Here is a 20,780-nt window from a genome sequence, read left to right as displayed (position 1 = left end):
GAGTTTTGTTTCGCAATTAAATTGCATATTGCAATATAAAATTAAATTCCAAAGTAGAGGTATTATATTGATTAAATTATTTTGGAAGTTTGGTATCCAACGTATATTTTAAATTACGACGAAGTTGGATAATAGTGCAAATTCCTGATTCAGATGGTTCAACGGAATTCTCATTTTTTTTCAGTGAAGTTATAAAATGAAATCGCTTCGATCTCGAAAATTTTAACAGGTAATAAATTTGGATTTGAGCGCAGCAAGATCAATTAATTAGCCATTGAGAAAATACACGTCGGAATTCAATCCAAAAACAGAGTTATAATATTATATGGCGACCGAATCGTTTCTCACGCTTTCTAAAAAAAATCCGCTTTTAAAGCACACTTCTACCATTCAAGCTATTATCTCACATAAATTTCGAGTTAAATAAAAACGAATCTCCATATATGTATATATTTCTGTTTTTATATATGTATGTATGTGTTACGCAAACTTGTCAAGTCTCCCAGTGCTCTAGAATAATTTTAAATTAATTTGATTTTGAATTCAGGTGGCTGGTCGTTCGGCACTCAGAAGTTCAAGGATATGTCCTCAAGCCGATATGCTCGCCAAACCTTCATCTTCTCGGCAATACCGTTCTTGAGGGACAGAAACTTCGACGGTCTCGATATGGACTGGGAATACCCTAAGGGGAGCGACGATAAGAAAAACTTCGTGCTGCTTCTCAAAGGTAAGTCTCCAGCACATTCCAAATCATACGAAACATGAGCAAAAATTTCCAAGCTGGAATATTCACCTCACATCCACTTTCATATAGCGTAAAAATAGAACAAAAAGTACAGACTATGCAAGATACATTTTAATATTAGAGTACAGAGTGCCATTCTCGGTCTATGAACATATACAAAATGTACGAATTGAAACAAATACCACAAGTTTAAGTTGATGTAATAAATCTATATTACTTTTAACTCTGATACATGTATTTGTAGTTGGCTCGGGCGTTTTCCACGATAGTAAATTTTCAGATAACGTTGTGGATACGTAACTTGTCATATTTGGATATGTTCGGCTCGTATCTGTTCTGGAACTGGTTCAATCAGTCGGAAACCTGAGATAGAACGTAACAAACGAATAGGAAAAAATGTGTTGTAAAAAGGAAACGTAGTCTACATTCAAAATAATAATAAAAAGCATTAGTAATACGAAAAACTCAACGAGCTTACTTTTGCTTAGCTGTGCGAACTCTAGTCGTGACTTGGAAATTAGTTCTTTAGCATAAAACAAAAACAGTTTTAACGTGGAAACAATCCATTTTAACATCTCACTAATTAAGGCGGAAATAAATCAGTCTGGAGCAAAACTGATATTTTTGAGTTTGAAAAGGATTTAAAAAATTGTATTCTAATTTACAGAAGCACATGAGTGATCAATATCTGGAAACATATTGAGGTATTTTTAATTTGAAACGTACATACATATATGTCTATACATATGTATTTGAGACATTCAAGTTGCATAAGTGTTTATGTATTAAATTACTATGCATTGATAACATTTTTATGAGTGGGTGTGAATAATTTTTGAAATATCTCAGAGCAGATTCCTATTGACTTTCTCTCGTAGGTTAGACTCGTGTCGATTTTTTTTATCCAACACACCATACTTTTCCATACAAATCCACGTATCTCTTTCACGCAGCTCGCAGCGGTCCATCAATTACGAGAGGGCCAATAATCGATAGCAACTTGAATTTGCCAGAGGAAAATGCGAACTATTTCTAGGTGCGATTTTCGAACATGAGATAATACTATCTCACACAGGGAATAAATTACATAAATCCGGCTCTTACAAAAGCCGCGAGCGAGATTCGTGGTGCTTTCGAGATAAAATTTACGCCACTCGAGCTTTCGTCGGAGGTTGTATAATCCGGAAAACTTTCCCGCACAGGAGTTTTCCTCACCCACACGTATGTACATACATACGCTGCTCGTGAGTCTGACTATGATACGTGCGAAGTTTTATGGCGTCTCACTATCGCCGAGCAAATTCTACGCCAAAAGATCGATCCGCACTTTTGATGTGTATGCAAACGAGCGGGAGATTTGCATAAATCAGACAATGTTTCACGGCAATTAACATTCGAAAAGAAATTTTGAAATTGCGCCGTCGCTGTTTGAATTGCAAATTGTAACAATAGTAATGCGACGAATATTTATCACTCGGTCTACTTTTCAACGAATCCGATCAATGCGAAATTGTGTAATGGAGCGAATTCTTCAATGGCTCTTATATTAATTTCGTGTTAATATTGTACGATCGTTACGTGGAAAGTGGGAGAAGACGTGAAGCTTAAATCTGGGGGTCGGGTGGTTTTGACCTTTCAAAGTCGCCGTAAAGTGGAGCTTAACTAAGATTTACCTTGTTCAATGTTAACTGCTAAACAAATACAACTTTACGGGTAGGGTTCCTCCAATATATTACTAAAAATTATTTAATTGTCAATAAATTTAGAGTTTCGCTGTTTTATGTTTTTTTTCTATGAAAGAAAGGTCAAATAATTCATTCTATAAAGAGTATATATGTAGTTTTCATATAGTAAATGGAATCTTGTCTACCAACGTTTTTGACTTTTTATTGCAAGAAGTGTGTTGAAAGAATTGTAGTCCCACCTCATAAAAATATTTTGATTCCCCAACTTGTCTAAACGAGGCATTTGTTTGTAAAAATTATACATAGATTACTCTGTATATATCTGTAAACTTTTTACTCTTGATTATAAAATCACCAAATTATTTGATTACACAATTTTGTACAAAATTTTGAAACGTACAAACATAAGTTAAGAAATTTTAGCTTATAAGTGTTTGATTTCGAATTAATACCATCTGAATATTTCTGACAGTTATAAGGAACTTATTTATATATGTACATTGAGATTAACATTTGCCACACTGTGATAGATAGCGTGTGCCAAGTCTTATATTATACATATTTTATCTTATTTCTCTAAATGTACTGAATACAATATCTTCATATTTTTTGTTTTCACTTGTCAAAATCTATATGATTCGAATAATGCCAAAACGAAATAAGAATACTGATCAATATCAACAGAAATAATTATTTTCGCGGGAAGCCCCTTGTATATGTACCTCACAGACGCGAGAGAGAGGGGGAATACAGTACTCATTTGTTCTACTTCAGCCGTCATTGTTTTCATTTTGTGCACATATTTTATATTATTCGACGTTTAATACATAATAAAATGATTTTTATAGCCAATTACGATAACTAACCTCGCTAATTTTGCATTATTTTAACTTTACTAATAACTGGACGCTTGGGGTCCAACATAGTGGCTAACGGATTTTTTTACGCACAGTAAGGCAATGCTAAAATTTCTAACATAAATAAATTGAGCCTAGATTCAATACAATTGGTTTGGTTGTACCGACTATTATCCTATGTACACGAAATAAACGGGCGATCTGAATTAAATATATTAAAAGTAAAATCGCATAATATTTTTTGCTTAGATTTGCTAGTAAGTTGATAAGAAAACATTGTAGTGTGTATATATATTTATAAATATAGAATGACGACATTTTGAATTGTTTGAAATATAAATTGAAGCTTAAGTAGGTTCATTTTGGATTCTGATCGCGTACTAAATTCGGAATTGCTTTGTCGCCTAGGATGGTGTCGATTCTAGTTAAAGACAATGAAATGTTGCGTATGGGTTTCGTCTGTCTGTATGTACATACCTACATATATGTTTTATATGTGCAAGAATTGTCCGTTATTGCCCAATGGTAATGGTAACGATCTGCCTGACCAAAGTGACCGTGGCACAGTTACCAAAGAGGCCTAAACGCCGACAAAGAGTTTTCGACTTGTCCGCCGACCCGAAAACTCAACACACAACACCTACATTAATTTATTGTTTCAATCTTCTCGAATTAAATTTCCATAAAAATGTATTCCTTTCAATACTTATTCGCCGCGAAGCACAAATCATTCGTGTCGCATGAATTTTTGATTGAATTTGAAGTGTTTGTAATTGAAATTAAGGTTTTGTTTACTCAATTATTACTACGGCTTCTATTTTATTATGTATTCTGAATGATTGCTCGTCCGATTTGCATGATGATGCCGCAAATATAAATTGTTTATCTCCCGAAAATCGGCATTCGCTTCTTTATCGCTGAAAGGGATTTCTGAATATATCGAAGGAAATTTCCGAGAGTAGACACTCGCAAAGAAAAACACGGATATTTTTCTCGTTTACGTCCCGCCGCTTTTCACCCACGTTCCTCCACTCTTTTCCCACTGTTTTCCATTCTCATTTGCCAAATCAGATGAAAAATCGACTTCGCCTTCGCGGCGCTGAAAAATTCTTCGCAAACTACGTAACAGTTCAAACAAATGGTGGCAAATAAGTCACGGCGATTTGATGTTGTAAATCTTTTCCAACTATTGAAAGGCTTTCTCATTTTTCTATTAAGGCGCCGAAGTCATTCGCCAAATGGCATTAGACTTATTTATTCGAGTCCTTTGAGAAATTTCGCGCGTTGGCGCGACAGTTATATATTATTTGCAAATAGTGTTCCGTACATTTTTGTTTGAACGCCGAGTTTATTGACTTAACCATTGAACTAACGACCCAATATTTTGCACTTCATTGAATTTTCTTTGAGTTAAGGGTTGAATTACACAAATGCAATAAAAGTGTATGAAGTAACCAAAAGTTTATTTATTTATTGTCTCTGAATTGTAAATACAAATGCTTAATATATACATTTAAAACTTTGATGTTTTTATCACTTACGAGTTGAAATATATGTACCTAATAATTAAAACAGGAAGGTTTTATTATTATATATTAAAATATTTTCGCCCGTAGCATGATATTATATAATATGTAGACTGGACATGGGTACTACCAAATAATTTTATTTATTATATTATACATACATACATACATATGTATATTGATGGTGGAAGCGCGTCGCGTTGCAGACGCGCCACGAGACCGCATTGCACAAATATCGGATGCAGCAGAAATGCATCATTTATATTAGAAAGGCAATGCAGTCACGAAATATTGCCACGTAGACATTGTTATCGAAGGTTTTTGCAATAGATGCATATTTTTTTGTAGAGGTACGTCAATAATGAAGATTCCGCAAATAGGACCGTTCACTTTAGCGTGTAATCGAATGAGAGGAACGCTTCGACAGAACTTCGCAATTATTTTGCATATTTCAAATCACCAATGAGACAATCAACGTTTGCTTATAATCAGCTTAAAGCTGTTTGCAACCTTTTGTTGGACTCGGCTGGGTAAAAATAAAATTTTTGGTTAAAATGCAGGGGAGTTCGTCCTCGTTCTTGTTGTTGTTTCACAAAGTCTCAACTTTTAAATACGAAGTCGTAAAATCAATGATGGGGTTTCGAAACTTCCGTGGGTAAACTTTTGAGGCGACCCTCGTGCTGAGGCCGTGCACGTTTTCAGATGAAGTGGAAAATTTCGTGATGAGCTTCGAGATGGAACGATACTGTTTGTGAATCAAATCAATTATTTGATATCGCAACGTTGTATGTACGTGTAATACAAACGGAAACGTTATATAAATACAACTCGAATATATTATACATAGTAGATACATACCTTAAAATAATATTGTACTAGCTTACATTTAAATATAGAATAGTAATAGATAGGTGTAACAATCAAAATGTTAAAGGCGATTTCCAATCAATCAAGAATAAACTGCACTATGTATATGAATGGAGATGGGAAACATAAAAATTCAAAACTGGTGAGTCTTAAAGCTTAAAGTTAATTAAGGTCACTAAGTAGATACATAGATAATTTGAATACAAGCTATTTTGTAACTACATTCTATGATGATTGCTTGGAATTTGTTTGCCAATAGAATAAGTAAATGATGTAGTTTGAATTGTAGATAACAAATTGAAATTGAGAAATTTATATTGTTTCGCCTTTTGGCTTGCTTTGCCTGCAGCTTTTACAATTAACTCAAGTTATGAGTAGGAATTGACATAATTTTGATTGATAATGAATTGTATTGCAAATGTATAATAAGCGAGATTATCAAAGTCTAGCTTCAATTTTAAAAGATATTAAAAAAAATAGTGAGAAACTTTTATATTGAGCTTTTCAGTAATATAACACACTTTTCAATTCAAAATAATTTCAAAAAAGATTCAACGTAAAAAGCTTTGGATGCATACTTAGCTTTGTACTTCGTGATAAAAGTGTTAAAAGCTTCCAGCTTGTCAAAAAAAAAAGGAACTTGGAACGGTTTGTTCAAAGTTTCATTAATTTCAACACATCATTATTTTTCAAAGCACATAATCATTTTCAGCCATGAAAAATTCGCTATCCTCTGCGACAATATTCGAATAATAATGTCAGACACATGTATTTAATAAACGAAACCGGTTTTAGTCCAGCCAATGAAATGCTTACATCACGCTGAATTCGTAAGGCAAACCAGATCACTCAAACCACAATGAGAAATACATATATATATATATATATATATAATATATACGTATATCTGTAAGCCGGAATAGATCGGCTTATTGAACTCTGTTTTTTACATATAATGCGTATGTATAAAGCGACTTACTTAACACATATTCCACGCGAATAAAATCACAATTGATTGCACAATGCGAACGACGATTTCCCTGAGCGAAAAGTAGGTAGGCGTTCACTTGTCAACCTTTATTGGATCATACTTTTTTTTCTAATCGGCTTATCACTTGCATAATCTGTACATTTTTTATAAGTTTGATATTAGATGTGTTTTTCATATCACTTCCCACATTGCATAATGTTATGGTATTGTGTCGCTTTGAGGTGTCACGTTTGCACCGCGTCTAATATGTGAATAATTCCTCAATTTCATACATGATATGTGTCTATTATACTACGTAGTTTGCTGATAACTTTCTATGTGTTTTGTGCGATTTGAAATCACGACTAGGAAGTATGGCCTTTAACGTACGATATACAGATGCCTGGGTTACCTGAAACGATATGTACCCTTGTTATTTGTATATAATACCGTAGGATTTTGTACACTTAGCGTTTGCGCAACTGAGACGTCTCTGTGTGAATGTGTGCCGTTTGAGAAACTACGGTTTGCATAATGCGAAAATTGTTAGGCGTTTTATTTTTTTGTAGGTATTATCATTGTTCTGAAATTGTCTACAATAAATGTAGGTACTATTTTTCATTAAAATTTTGAGGAAATATTTCATACATTGAGAAAATTCTATGTAATAACTATGTAAGTTAATTTGATTTTTTAAAATAAACGTTTTGTAAATCTTTCATTTTAAATTCAATAAGTTTATGAGCAATTAGAAATTATGGATATCATTTGATATTAATTATAGGAAATATACATATGTGCTCCGTATTTATTCAAGATTATTTAACGTGTTTCAATTACATAGTCACTTTCAATTGATAGTTTCTACTTTCCAACACGTTTCATTTCATGCCATTAATTATAGGTTTATGTACATAGATGTGGTTCATTTTCATATGAAATGACTCTATTTAAAACACTCGACATTTTTTGCAGAACTTCGCGAAGCTTTCGAAGCCGAAGCTCAGGAAGTGAAGAAAGGCCGTCTGCTCTTGACAGCAGCCGTTCCAGTCGGTCCAGACAACGTGAAAAGTGGCTATGACGTCCCAGCCGTGGCCAGGTAATAACAATCGGCAATGAAAACGGTGGTATTTGATGATGATGACCCACTCGTTTAGTCGTTGAATATTCAGAACAAAAATATTTAGAGTTCTTTTTGGAGAATGGTTCGACGTGCAAAATAAAATGATGTTTTTTTACATTTCTGAAAACGTTGCAGCTACTTGGACTTTATCAACTTGATGGCGTACGATTTTCACGGAAAATGGGAGAAGGAAACCGGCCATAACGCGCCTTTATACTCTCCTTCGTCAGACTCCGAATGGAGGAAACAACTCTCCGTCGATCACGCCTCTCAAATGTGGGTCAAATTGGGTGCACCCAAAGATAAACTCATCATAGGTAAAGGAAAAATTTTACATTGACTTAAAAATCGACTGATTCGTCACAAGTGAAGCATGCACTTAAATAATGGGACATTAGCTAAGGATTTAGACATACTACATACAATACTTAAGAAGCTGTTTAATACAGATTAATTTACTTCATCACCGTTACAATTATTGCCTTGTATTTACATTTAACTTGTGGACATCATTGAAATTTTCCAATAGTATCATTTGGTGCGTTTTATTTACCGGATTTCATACAAATTATCTATGACAAAATATTATGAACTGACTGTAAGTCGCTTAATTAATCAATTATTATTATTTAAAAGCGTAATTTCTGCTCTATTAAGTGATATGACAAAAACATGTGAAAAAAAATGAATTCAATCTTGTTCTTTATATAGGTAAATCAAACTTGAAAATGTGACTTCAACTGTTTGTTCAAATATGTTATAAATTCAAACTTCAATTTTCAATAGCAAATACATATTATAATATATGTCTGGCCACAATGTCTTATTGGGGTGACCTGTAAAGACACTGTGTTATACTTGTACAAATGTTAAAAATAAATAAATAATACATATGTGGCGGTGATTAGTTTGATTATAATTCTCGAATCCTATTATTATGCTAAGAGAAAACTAATGGTGATTTTTTTTTTTTGTTCAAAGTCCAACATAAAATTAGCCTATGTCCTCTTTTCTGAATCAATGCTTTAATTGGTCCCTGTAGTCACTGCGGTACTTCCTGGGATTGAATTAATCGATTATTTTTTTGCTGTATCTATGCAATTAGTCATGTGTTGCTGACCACTGTTTAGGTATGCCAACTTACGGAAGGACTTTCACTCTCTCGAATCCGAGCAACTTCAAGGTGAACTCGCCGGCGAGTGGAGGCGGCAAGGCGGGCGAGTATACGAAGGAAGCCGGGTTCCTGGCATACTATGAGGTATATACAATTATAAATAATCGGTACAGTGATCTGAAAATGTCGATCAATACCATCGAGTCCATGTTGAGTGAGATCCGGTAGAGTTTCAATGAAAAAATGTCACTTGAACGAGTTTTGTATCTATCCTACTTATGTACATATGTATGTAGTTGTGTGTGTAGGTGACTAACTTCTTCAAACTTCGTCATATACTTTTTTTGTGATTAAAATATATGTATCCTTTTCAATTCTGCATAGTTGCAGCATTGGCCTCTAATTATTAGTAATTGTCAATATTAATAAAATATTCAGACATTTCAAGGTTACAAATAATGCGGAACTATCAAATACTCAATATGGAAATTGATTGACTTGTAAAATATGTTACGGATTTGTCTAGTGTTTAATTTATTTTTAAACTCTTCCGCACATGTGGAAGGCATGACACGTTATATGATTCATATTGATGATTCAATTCACGAAAATAATATAAAATTAAAGGATAGTGTCCATTTTAATCAAAAGCTCTACATTTTTTTTAATCTTGATATTATATGCAGTGTTAAATATTGAAAATATATTTCACACTTCATATTTGTCATTAAATGAATGATTTTGATTATATAAAAGCAATTATTTGCTCACTAAATGCGATTGTTATAACTTTTTACACATTCCGGAAGTGCTTATATATAGTGAAAAGAGGTATAATCGCAGCTTTCGCCTTCATTAAATTTAAGTGCTACGTAGTAAGATATTCCTTACATATACAATGCCTCAAAAAATACGTTAATTTTTTTATCATTTTTTAAGGTGTGTGAAATGCTCCAAAATGGCGCTGCATACGTTTGGGACGAAGAGATGAAAGTACCGTACGCCATAGATGGTGATCAATGGGTAGGATTCGACGATGAAAGGTCTATCAGAAACAAGATGAAGTGGATAAAGGATAATGGTTATGGTGGTGCTATGGTCTGGACCGTCGACATGGACGACTTCAGTGGAACTATCTGCGGTGGAGATGTCAAGTATCCACTCATCGGTGCAATGAGGTGAGAAAATATCAAGGATATTTGTAATCCTATATATGTATGTATGTGTGTATGTGTTCACTTCCAGTCACGTTTTCAAAAAGAAAATAAGTAAGAGTTGTCTTAAAGTTCCGCAATTTATCGTCAAGGCTAACTACCTAACATTCGATATAGTCAACAGTGAATTGTACATGCTGATATGGATAAAGTTCAATGTTATATGGTTTGTTTCTTTTTGGTTTGCAGGGAGGAATTGAGAGGAATTTCTCGCGGTAAAAATGCTAAAGACGTTGACTGGGAGAAGGTGGCTGGATCTGTTGTTATTGAAGTGACTGAAAAACCCCAACCGATTAAGATCAGCGTTTCTGAAGTTCTCCAGAAAGTACGCAAGCCACAGAAGAGGATTATGATCAAGGCTGGTTCTGCCCTTGACGACAAAAACAGTGAGTATATATTTCAGTGTTATATCTTGGTTGTGGCAGAGCTAGCAATAAAGAGGACTTTGGCCCTTGGAGGTTCATTTTATTGCTTTTTAAGATTATATCCATTCTACATACAAAAGAGTTGAATATTATAATCTTTAACAATATGTATTTATTAAATTTTCATGTACGATGTATTGCTTTAGATTTTCAAGGTTTTTTCGTTATATTAAACAGTTGTATAATATCTATATTGATAAAGCAATTTCATACAAAAAATGAAATGCACTTTTTGATGTAGGAAGTCCATGAAATGTCCAATCTAAAGTTTCGCCATCAAATCATAGGAGTAACAAAAGTACAATTTGCTCTAGGCTATGTCGCTTTTTTAACGCAGTTTAAGAAACGCTGTGTTAGGGTATTGCACACCACATTTTTAGTATTCAAAAGTCGTCACTGAGAGCACTTCTTTTCTTATAAACTTATTGTTCGTATTTAATATTCATAACGCGAGAGTCGACACGGAGTTTCCTACGCGAACAGAACAATTTCACTTTTGATTGTGTCGGAATATGATTGAGAATGTTTCGTGTGACCTCTTTTTTGAAAAGACACTTAAAAAGAATAAGTGCGTTTTCGATTTACTCGAATCCAAACATTTTCTCATACAAAATCTCAATCGTGACGGATGATTGACAAGACCCGTAATCGCGTCTCGAAAGTGCGAGATTGTCGATTAGTGATATCAAAAAGAACTTAGACTTTCACTGCGAAAAATTTCCTCACGCGTAGGGCAAGAGGTGAAAATAAGTACAGGTATCAATTTTAGACGATGATTAAGCTCACACTACAAAAATAATTATTCAAATCCACTTTCTACAATATCGATAAAATTCCGTTTCAGAGCGTGCACCTCAAGTCTTCTGTTACATGACCTCGTGGTCTCAAAAGAGGCCTGGAGCTGGTAAATTCTTACCTGAAAACATCGATCCTCTACTTTGCACTCATCTTATCTACGCTTTCGCTACATTAAAAGATCACAAATTGACCGAAGGAGATGAAAAAGATGGTGACATGTACGAAAAAGTTATTGCTTTAAGAGAGAAGAATCCGGATTTGAAAGTAAGTGAAATTGTATTGGCGAGTTAATTAAAAAAAAAATCATACTAATTTTAATTAATTTGACAGATTCTTTTGGCCATCGGAGGGTGGGCTTTCGGTTCAACTCCTTTCAAAGAATTGACATCAAACGTCTTCAGAATGAACCAATTCGTCTATGAAGCTATTGACTTCTTGAGAGACTATCAATTTAATGGACTCGATGTAGATTGGGAATATCCAAGGTCAGAATATACTTCAAACATAGCAATTTGTGAAAATATGTGAAGAATTGGTTTCACATATTCAAAATGTGATTTTCAGAGGTGCCGATGATAGGAGTGCTTATGTGGCTCTTCTGAAAGAGCTTCGTTTGGCTTTCGAGGGTGAAGCTAAATCGTCAGGACAACCGAGACTGTTACTCACGGCTGCTGTACCCGCTTCGTTTGAGGCAATCGCTGCAGGATACGATGTACCGGAAATCTCTAAATACCTGGTGAGAAAATTGTGTTTTTTAGTGACCCAGAAAGGTATCGAGCGCAGTGTGAACATTATTATTAAAGAAACCGGCTCGCGAGAGTTAATCGTCGATGGCGTATCAGATCGATCGGTTATCGCTGGACCATTAATCACGAATCATGTTACGCTATTTCAGGACTTCATCAACGTGATGACTTACGATTTCCACGGTCAGTGGGAGAGGCAAGTCGGTCACAACAGTCCGCTGTTCCCGCTCGAAAGTGCTACTAGTTATCAGAAGAAACTCACCGTGGTAAGCGATCATTATGTAGTCTTAGATTTTATTGCATTTTGTTGGAAGGTATGAAAATTTTATTGACAGTTTCTATCGATAATTACTCTGTAATTGATAGAGAAAGTACTGTTTAGTCAATTGGAAAATGAAATGAATTAAAATTCCTTCTGAGTATACACTAATAAGTTTTTATAATTACATGAAATGGTAAAGTGAAAATTGATATTAAATATTCAATATTTTTACACATTATTCTAAATAAAAAGTGTCAATTAGTCAAAATCAAAACCCCTTGTTTTTGAAAAATAGATAAATCAGTCCCAAAATGATTCTGCATCTTTTTCAGAAGTAATAAATCTCTAATAAATCAATTACATTATAGTAGATATTTAATTGTTTTAACGGTATATTATATATGTTACAGTGAAAGCATATTTCAAGTGAAAATATATTTTTACTAGTGAAAATATATTTTCACCAATTTAAGCAGTGAAAATGTATCAAAAAATGAATTTACGTTTAACTTCATAAATTTAACCCTAACAACCCAATCTTAAATTAATAGGGCCAACCCTTACTTAACCTAACCTATCCTAACCCTTAAATAATACCAACCCTAACAATCTAATCTTAAATGAATAAAACCCTGAAAATGTAACTAGTTATGATTTCACTGAACTCATATTGATCCTTTTTGTTTTTCCTTTTCTTGCTTTAAATTTCTATTTTTTGTTATTTTTTCTTAGTAATACATATATTGTACATATATCCCCGGTCTCCGTGACGAGCCAGAATGTTAAATGTTAAATTTAATTGTTATTATTAATCTTTAGAAACTTTTTTGGTGTCAATGTTATATACATACATTGTAATGCTGTTTTTTTTTTAATAAATGAATATATATATACATATGTAGATCTACATATGAACATATATTAAGTTAAGGTTTGAAAAATCATGTAATTCTCGTCATATATATTAAAATTTTGATCAACTTTCAAGTACCTGACAAAATGTACAAATATAGACTCTTCGCATCATAAGAGAGAGAGAAATCATGTCGCACAAATTGCTTACTATTGTTTTTATATTTGAAATAACATCCATCACCGACGCAAAATAGCAAATACGGCAGTGTGCAATTGAAAATATAATAAATTGATGTTACAAATTGAAAAATGAAACTAAAAGTGGTACACGCGTCAGATGTTCCTTTGTGTCGGGCTTGATTAATAGTGCTAGCAGAGTTCACTACATATTATATTATACTATAAACAGAATGATTTTTCTCTTTTCTTTCAGAATGTCTATATTAATTTGTGTACATATAAATGTATACACATAGGTATAACTTTTCTTCCCGACTTTCTCTTGGTCTGTGTCGTAGTTGAGTTTTATAAGATTGCGTTTCGCACTTTGCAAACAAGCAAACTCTAATTGGGTATTTGCATATTTTCAGGACTACTCTGCTCGAGAGTGGGTAAAACAAGGAGCGCCTAAAGAAAAGTTGATGATTGGCATGCCCACTTATGGCAGATCCTTCAACCTCGTCAACACAACTCAATTCGACATCGGAGCTGCTGCTTCTGGCGGCGGTGATTAATTAATTTTGTAAAATTATTCGAAAATAATCTTCGAGAAAGGTTTCCAAAATTAATATTTGTTTTTGTTTTATTTCAGGAACCCCCGGAAAGTACACTAACGAAGCCGGTTTCATGTCTTACTATGAAGTTTGCGACTTTTTACATGGAGATAATACCACGCTTGTATGGGATAATGAGCAACAGGTGCCGTTCGCTTATCACGGTGATCAATGGGTTGGATTTGACGATGAAAGAAGTTTGAAAACTAAGGTATTTATATTTATAAAAGTCATTGCTTATTAGATTTTTAAACGTTATAAAATATGTATGTATGTTATCATAGTATCAATTAAATATAAGGCAAATGTGTATGGCTTCATATATGTAGTTTAGAAAAACTTTACAAAATATTTAGATTTTCAATTATTGTTTAAATTTATTTCAAAGAAGAAGTTCTTATCTTATCCTATACATATTTTAAATATTTTTTTACTTTAGTTGTCTCCAAAGAGATTCAATCGAATTGATATCGATATAGAGCATTTGAAAATAAGATAACAAAAATCATTATTATATTGTTTGCTACCATAATATCACAGTATACATATGTATGTGAAATGGATGATACAACACTTATCAACTACCTACAGAAAACATTCTATATTATTCAGTATATGTAGGCGTTACATTTATTAAAAAATAAATCTTGATAAAAGCATACATAGATGTCTCTATAAAACAATTAACTAATTAATTTAATTTCATACATATAATACAATGAATTTTATTATTTTTAAATTAAAAACAATTGAAATAAGTTTAATTTACAAATATTTCATATATAAAATGTGTAGATAAAGCTTAGGAATGTTCAATATGTACACACGTACTATAGAGAAATCATCAATATTGTTTTACAGATGGCATGGTTGAAGGAAGAAGGCTTCGGAGGAATAATGATCTGGTCCATCGACATGGACGACTTCCGAGGACACTGCGGCACAGGAAAATATCCTTTGATAAGCGCAATGAGACAGGAACTTGCTGGATACAAAGTCAGCTTGGAATACGACGGACCCTTCGAAAGTTCAAACCCCAACGGACAATACACCACCAAAGATCGTAAGTTACGCCCGTAACTTTCACAGTATATCTAATATCGAGTTTTTTTTTAATACAATTCGAATTATTTTCCAGCGAACCAAGTGACGTGCGAGGAGGAGGACGGTCACATATCTTACCATAAGGACAAAGCAGATTGCACCATGTACTACATGTGCGAAGGTGAGAGGAAACATCACATGCCGTGCCCATCGAATTTGGTGTTCAATCCAAATGAAAATGTGTGCGATTGGCCCGAGAACGTGGAAGGTTGTATGCAGCACACTCAAGCGCCACCGACGAGGAGATAGATAATTTAAGATCAAATCTAGTATAGAACATCGTAGGTGAAAATGGGAAAATCACTCCCGAGACATTTCAAAATCCAATACAAAAGTTTTGCGCGAATCGTGTGTGACAGCACTTACATTTTTCATCATTACAGAACTCAATCGAGCTATGTAAATCATATGAAAATAAACCAATCGATCGATCAAGATATAAACAGAACGCACGATAAATCTGGTGATGATTTTGCTTTATATTTTATATATATGTATGTATACTTTGTAAATTATTTATACTAAATTTTCACAACTTTTATGACATTTTAATTTCTCTCTTAACTGAAATATTTGACTCGTTCAAAGCTCTCTATTTTCTGTTTAATTTATTGAAAGTTGAAATTAATTTCGTATGCGAAACGAAATACTTGTGTAATTTTCAGTTTAATTTTGTTACCCGATTCCAAAACGAAAGTTAATTTTTAGTATAATTAAATTATATGCGCATGATCGAATAAGTTTTTACTTTTAGATTTAGTATGTATTTTATTAATTTTTTAGTTAGTATTTGTTAATATTTAAGTGTGTAAATACTATTGTGATTTAATAAATATATGCATATATTTACAATTATGCGTTTTTCTCCAGACATTACACACAATTATCCCTATTTTAAAATATATTACTTCACTGATCTATCACTATGCATATTTAGAGACTCGCTGACAATTACTTTGTATGCCCTAATTAAGCAATGGTTTACTTAAATAGTTTTAAGATCCAGAGTTGACTTACAGCTAACTTCCTGTCCCGGTTGTCATTCGACTCATGTACAAATTGCCATTTGGATTGATCAGCTTCTCACATTCATGACGCCATGTATAAAAATTTACAGACCACCTTAGTATATTACAAACATTCAGTAGAGTACAAATTTAAAATTTTACTAGATATTATAGTAAACCAAACAATTCACAATATTTTAAGCTACAACACTGATACAACACAGTGCAATGGCAGAGCTATTGTCCTGTTATGTTTGAAAAACTGTAAATAAGTATTTAATTATGTACAAAAATAATCTAATAAACCAAAGTAAGTATTCACAAAAACCTTTTCCTATATATTTTTTTATAAAATATTTCCTCTTATATACGATTGAATTAATTAATCAAATATGGAATAGGCCCAGCCAGTATTGATTTGTATCCGTAAAAGGTAAATTCAGGTGGACACCGACGTGGGTGCGGATGTTGGTATGCAACTTCAGCGTGCGGATTCCTAATGTATGCATCCACGCCCACATCTGCATCCACACAAAACAACTGAATAATAAGAGACGGCAATTAAATTCAATTGTTTACATAATAATAAATGCCACCACTTGATTATTACAACCAGTATATTATTATAATACACATCCGTTAGGAAAGTTGCGTTTGGTACAGTTAGACAAACATTCATAGATAATGCATAATTTTAATGAAATATAAATAATATTTACTTAATTTTTGCGGTATGACCATCGGTCACACTGCTATCTCATATGTGTCCGTATGACCAGGTATTTAGAGCAAATCGTCGTACAGTTAGCGAAGGCCGGTCTCGCTTTTTGCAGACGCGACTTCGCGATACCGCTACATTGCACATAAGATGACATTAGAACAGGTTGGGTTTCCTAGATAAATATCCTAAATGGGACAATGGAGCGTTTGCCGACCCCGGACACCATACGCACATCCTTAAAAAAAGTTTGACATAGAAAATATACATTACGCGATTTCGTACGTGTGAAAATTACATACTAATTTTATATACCAATATGTACATATATATAATGTAATAGTAAAACTAGACATATTTGATTTAAACTTCGAATGTGCTGGTTGCTAAAATTAAATAATATATATCATCTACGGCCACTTACCATCCACTGCCGGATGAAGGCCTCTCCAACACGCTTCTATTCATCCATCTCACCTCACACATTTCCCAAATTTGAGGGATGCCAAACCATAACGCTTCAAGTAAGCCAGCAGCATAGCTCGGTCGTAAAGCTTCTGCCTATGACTGAGAGGCACCGGGTTCGATCCCATGAGCTGAAATCGATTGAAAAAAAATATTCTGAGTATATCTGTAGTTCTGCTGGTCAGACTTGGATATTTGTGACTCCAGGTAGATCGTTTCCTATCAGAGTTTGCCAATTTTTTTGATTTCATTGTTGAAACGGTTCCCGATTAAAATTGGCTAAAAACCTTCTTACCTACTATGTCACCACTATTTGAGTATGATTAATGTACAATTAAAATGTATGTACAATTCATAGATGTCTCGTTTATTTGCGAGTTTTCAGTGTCTCGTAATTAAAAAACTTGTCTAATAAAAATGCTGCCCTGATGTTGATTTTTGGTGTTAAACATATCTTTGGCAATATCCACCCAGTTAGTTAGACTGACAGTACAAGTGACCGTGCAACTAATAAGGCACAATGTTATGAATTTCTACTTCAATTTTTTACCCCTAAGAGGCGGCATTTCAATTTTTTAAGGGTGTAAGTAAAGGCCGAAACATACCCCGCAAATCACGAATACAACATATGAGCATGTGGAACTTACAACGTTTTGGTTTGGCGCCCCTCTTTTGGTATACCCATCTTCCTTTCACCCTTTTACATTCTTTCAGGTACTGTTCTAGCACTTATTTTGTCCATTTTTATGGCTTAGTGACCCGCCCATTGCCAAACATATCCATACATCTATATCTAATGAAGCTACATAAAAAGATACATAGCCGCAATTTAATATTTTAAATACATATAAAAGTACGTATTCTCAGACGCTGGTGTCATCCTGACATGACTAGACATTATAACATAATACATGGGATATTTTTTTATTATAAAATGGTTATAAATATATAATTATTTTTAAAAATCGTTATTAAGATATCCATCAGCAGAAAAAGTCGTTGTAATAAATAAAACTCTAATGATAGATATTCAATATGTAACATGTATATTTGCAAACTGTATATATTTAATTTTTTCACGGATGTATTTTAATTTATTTCCTATTAGTTCTAAGAATTCATCCATAAAGAATTTCATTATTTAATACCATTAAATTTTTCATCAGATTAATCCTTTAATACGCATAGAATTTCATTATAGTGAATTAAACTTAATTGCGCAATTTGAACTATGGTGCAACAAATCATTACCTTTTGATCGAATTTGCTACTCATGCTCCTTTTATACATCATATCTATACATGTACTAATATATACACGAATACGAAGAGATAAGTAGTAATTTATTATAACGAAACAAAAATTGGCACTTTACTAACTAATTATTTTGACTGAATCGCATGAAATTGCGTATAATTTAAATTCATTAAATATTCTTTATAATGATCAATTTTATTTTTGGATTATTATAAAATGAATTGCGTGTAGTGATCGTACAATATGTAAAGCATTGATTGTCGTTGTCGTTCTAAATCTGTCGCCGATTGATAAAATTGATTTACTGGGAAGTAACTGGTTTATTTATAAGGCTCTATCGATCGTTCGAGACCTATTTAACCAATTCACAGTACAACTGGTATACTTGTCGAGATCCTAGTTTGCTTTTACCGCGACGCAAAACCTGATAGTAAGAAACAAGCGACAGGGGCACTCGGTCAAGAGGACGAACCGTTGCTAAAGAACGTCTGTAAACATTGTTCACACGGTGAAAGGATAAAATCGAATCGAAAAGTCGTCAAAACAAATTTACGAAATATTTAGGACAGATGTGAATGATGGTAATAATAAATTGAATTGTGTGGCGAATGACAATATTGTGTTTTACCCGGAAGCAATTTTACTTATTACATATTGGGCAACTCTATTAAGCAAGCCGATACATTCTGTAATATAACCGTAATTTTGTTTTATTTTGTGTATTTTCAGTTGTAATATATTTTGACTAGTTGATTGATATGGCGAATTATATTCCAACTGATCAAAATATATTACAACTGAAATATATTTTGTATATGTACATATATACAGTTCAGCTACAAGTTGGTACCAGTTAGATGGAGAGGTTAGATTTTCGTAAAAACGTCATTCAACTATGTAGTAAATTGAGTTGGAAAGTCACATTTTGTTTTGAACACATTCTTAGGCCTTGTTCATAGTTTCGACAATTTCGCTGCGACGAAGTCGCAGCGACATTGTCAGCGACAAACTGTCGCGCTTACTATGAACACTATTAGACATTAGTATGAACAGCGACACTTCTGCGACTTTGTCGCAACGACATTGTCGAGACTATGAACAAGGCCTTAGAGTTATTGTAATACGGTACTCATTATCTTTAATACCAAGAAATTATTATATTAACGCATTATTGAATTCTAAAACATTCGTAAAAACAGAGCTTTAAGAACTCGACTGTTATATTACAAGTGTATTTGCTATTTTTGAGTTATAATAATTTATTAGTGTAATTGTATTCGAATATGAATGACCTAAAACACCAGTTGGAATATACTATAGCTGAAAATACACTTCGACTGTAACATATATGTATATGTATGTATTTGGAATTGTGATAAAAAATCTCCGTAATAGAAATGTTTATAACTTTTCTCAAGCTCAAATATAATATTGCACAGTTATGTATACTAAAATTGAACACGATGGAACATTTTGAACAAAAATTTTAATCAACCAAATCTGGAAAATCTAGCTTGCATTAAAAAAAACAATTTATTAAATTAGATTAAATAAAAAATCAATTCGGACTGGTTTTTTCGGGTTCAATGGTATTTTTATTTATTTGAAAACATTTAACAAATATTTCACATCGACGCTAAATGGAATAACGTGATTAATAGAATGCAATATATTTTAACGCGGTATTCATCGACAGCATAAAAAGTGTATTTTGAAAATGTTCATAAATATTTATGCGCGAAAATTTATAGTCTGTCGCATCCGAAATAAAAAAAAAACACTAAAATCGTTCATAAAAAGTTGATCTCTTCATTATAAATTTAAACCAATCTCAAACTAGGCAGATAAAGATCGAATCACTTTCTTCTCAAAAGTTAATAGAATATACCGGTCACTCGCAATAAATTATTCCATTAAAAAAACGAACGTGTCCAACACTTCCAATATCTAAACGCATATAGTAAATTCGATATTTTATTTTATTATACCATATACATACATAGCTCTGTGAGGCTACACTATAATATATACGTTAGTTTAGTATGATTATCGATTATATTAAACGGATAGAAGCTATTGATACATTCCTATCTAACGGCCAGTGTTCATTAATGTAACCGTTCGCGATCAATTGCTATCAAACTGTTAACATTTTAATACTTGTATTATAATATGGCAAGGAAAAAAAAGCGAAAATACTTTTATAATTGTAGTACAAAGTGTACATTGCGGTCCACAATGCGCCATATTGCAAACGAAATGTTTAATT

General features: G+C 33.0%; 1 protein-coding gene across 1 annotated transcript in view; it reads left to right on the top strand.

Moving 5' to 3' along the window:
- Positions 1-15,915, top strand: part of Cht7 (chitinase 7) — a 60,576-nt gene extending 44,661 nt beyond the window's left edge. The window contains exons 6-19 of the mRNA XM_077440599.1: positions 548-727; positions 7,626-7,749; positions 7,909-8,090; positions 8,904-9,031; positions 9,827-10,065; positions 10,291-10,487; positions 11,371-11,588; positions 11,655-11,809; positions 11,889-12,060; positions 12,220-12,336; positions 13,778-13,913; positions 13,999-14,171; positions 14,822-15,023; positions 15,099-15,915. Of these exons, the coding sequence (XP_077296725.1) occupies positions 548-727; positions 7,626-7,749; positions 7,909-8,090; positions 8,904-9,031; positions 9,827-10,065; positions 10,291-10,487; positions 11,371-11,588; positions 11,655-11,809; positions 11,889-12,060; positions 12,220-12,336; positions 13,778-13,913; positions 13,999-14,171; positions 14,822-15,023; positions 15,099-15,313 (2,438 nt within the window). The 3' untranslated portion in view covers positions 15,314-15,915. The remainder of the gene's footprint in view (positions 1-547; positions 728-7,625; positions 7,750-7,908; positions 8,091-8,903; positions 9,032-9,826; positions 10,066-10,290; positions 10,488-11,370; positions 11,589-11,654; positions 11,810-11,888; positions 12,061-12,219; positions 12,337-13,777; positions 13,914-13,998; positions 14,172-14,821; positions 15,024-15,098) is intronic.
- The last annotated feature ends 4,865 nt before the right edge of the window (positions 15,916-20,780 follow it).

Source organism: Arctopsyche grandis, chromosome 11, assembly GCF_051622035.1.
Source record: "Arctopsyche grandis isolate Sample6627 chromosome 11, ASM5162203v2, whole genome shotgun sequence".
Lineage (NCBI taxonomy): Eukaryota > Metazoa > Arthropoda > Insecta > Trichoptera > Hydropsychidae > Arctopsyche > Arctopsyche grandis.
The sequence above is the reverse complement of the archived record's forward strand: the minus strand, read 5'-3'. Positions and strand labels throughout refer to the sequence as shown.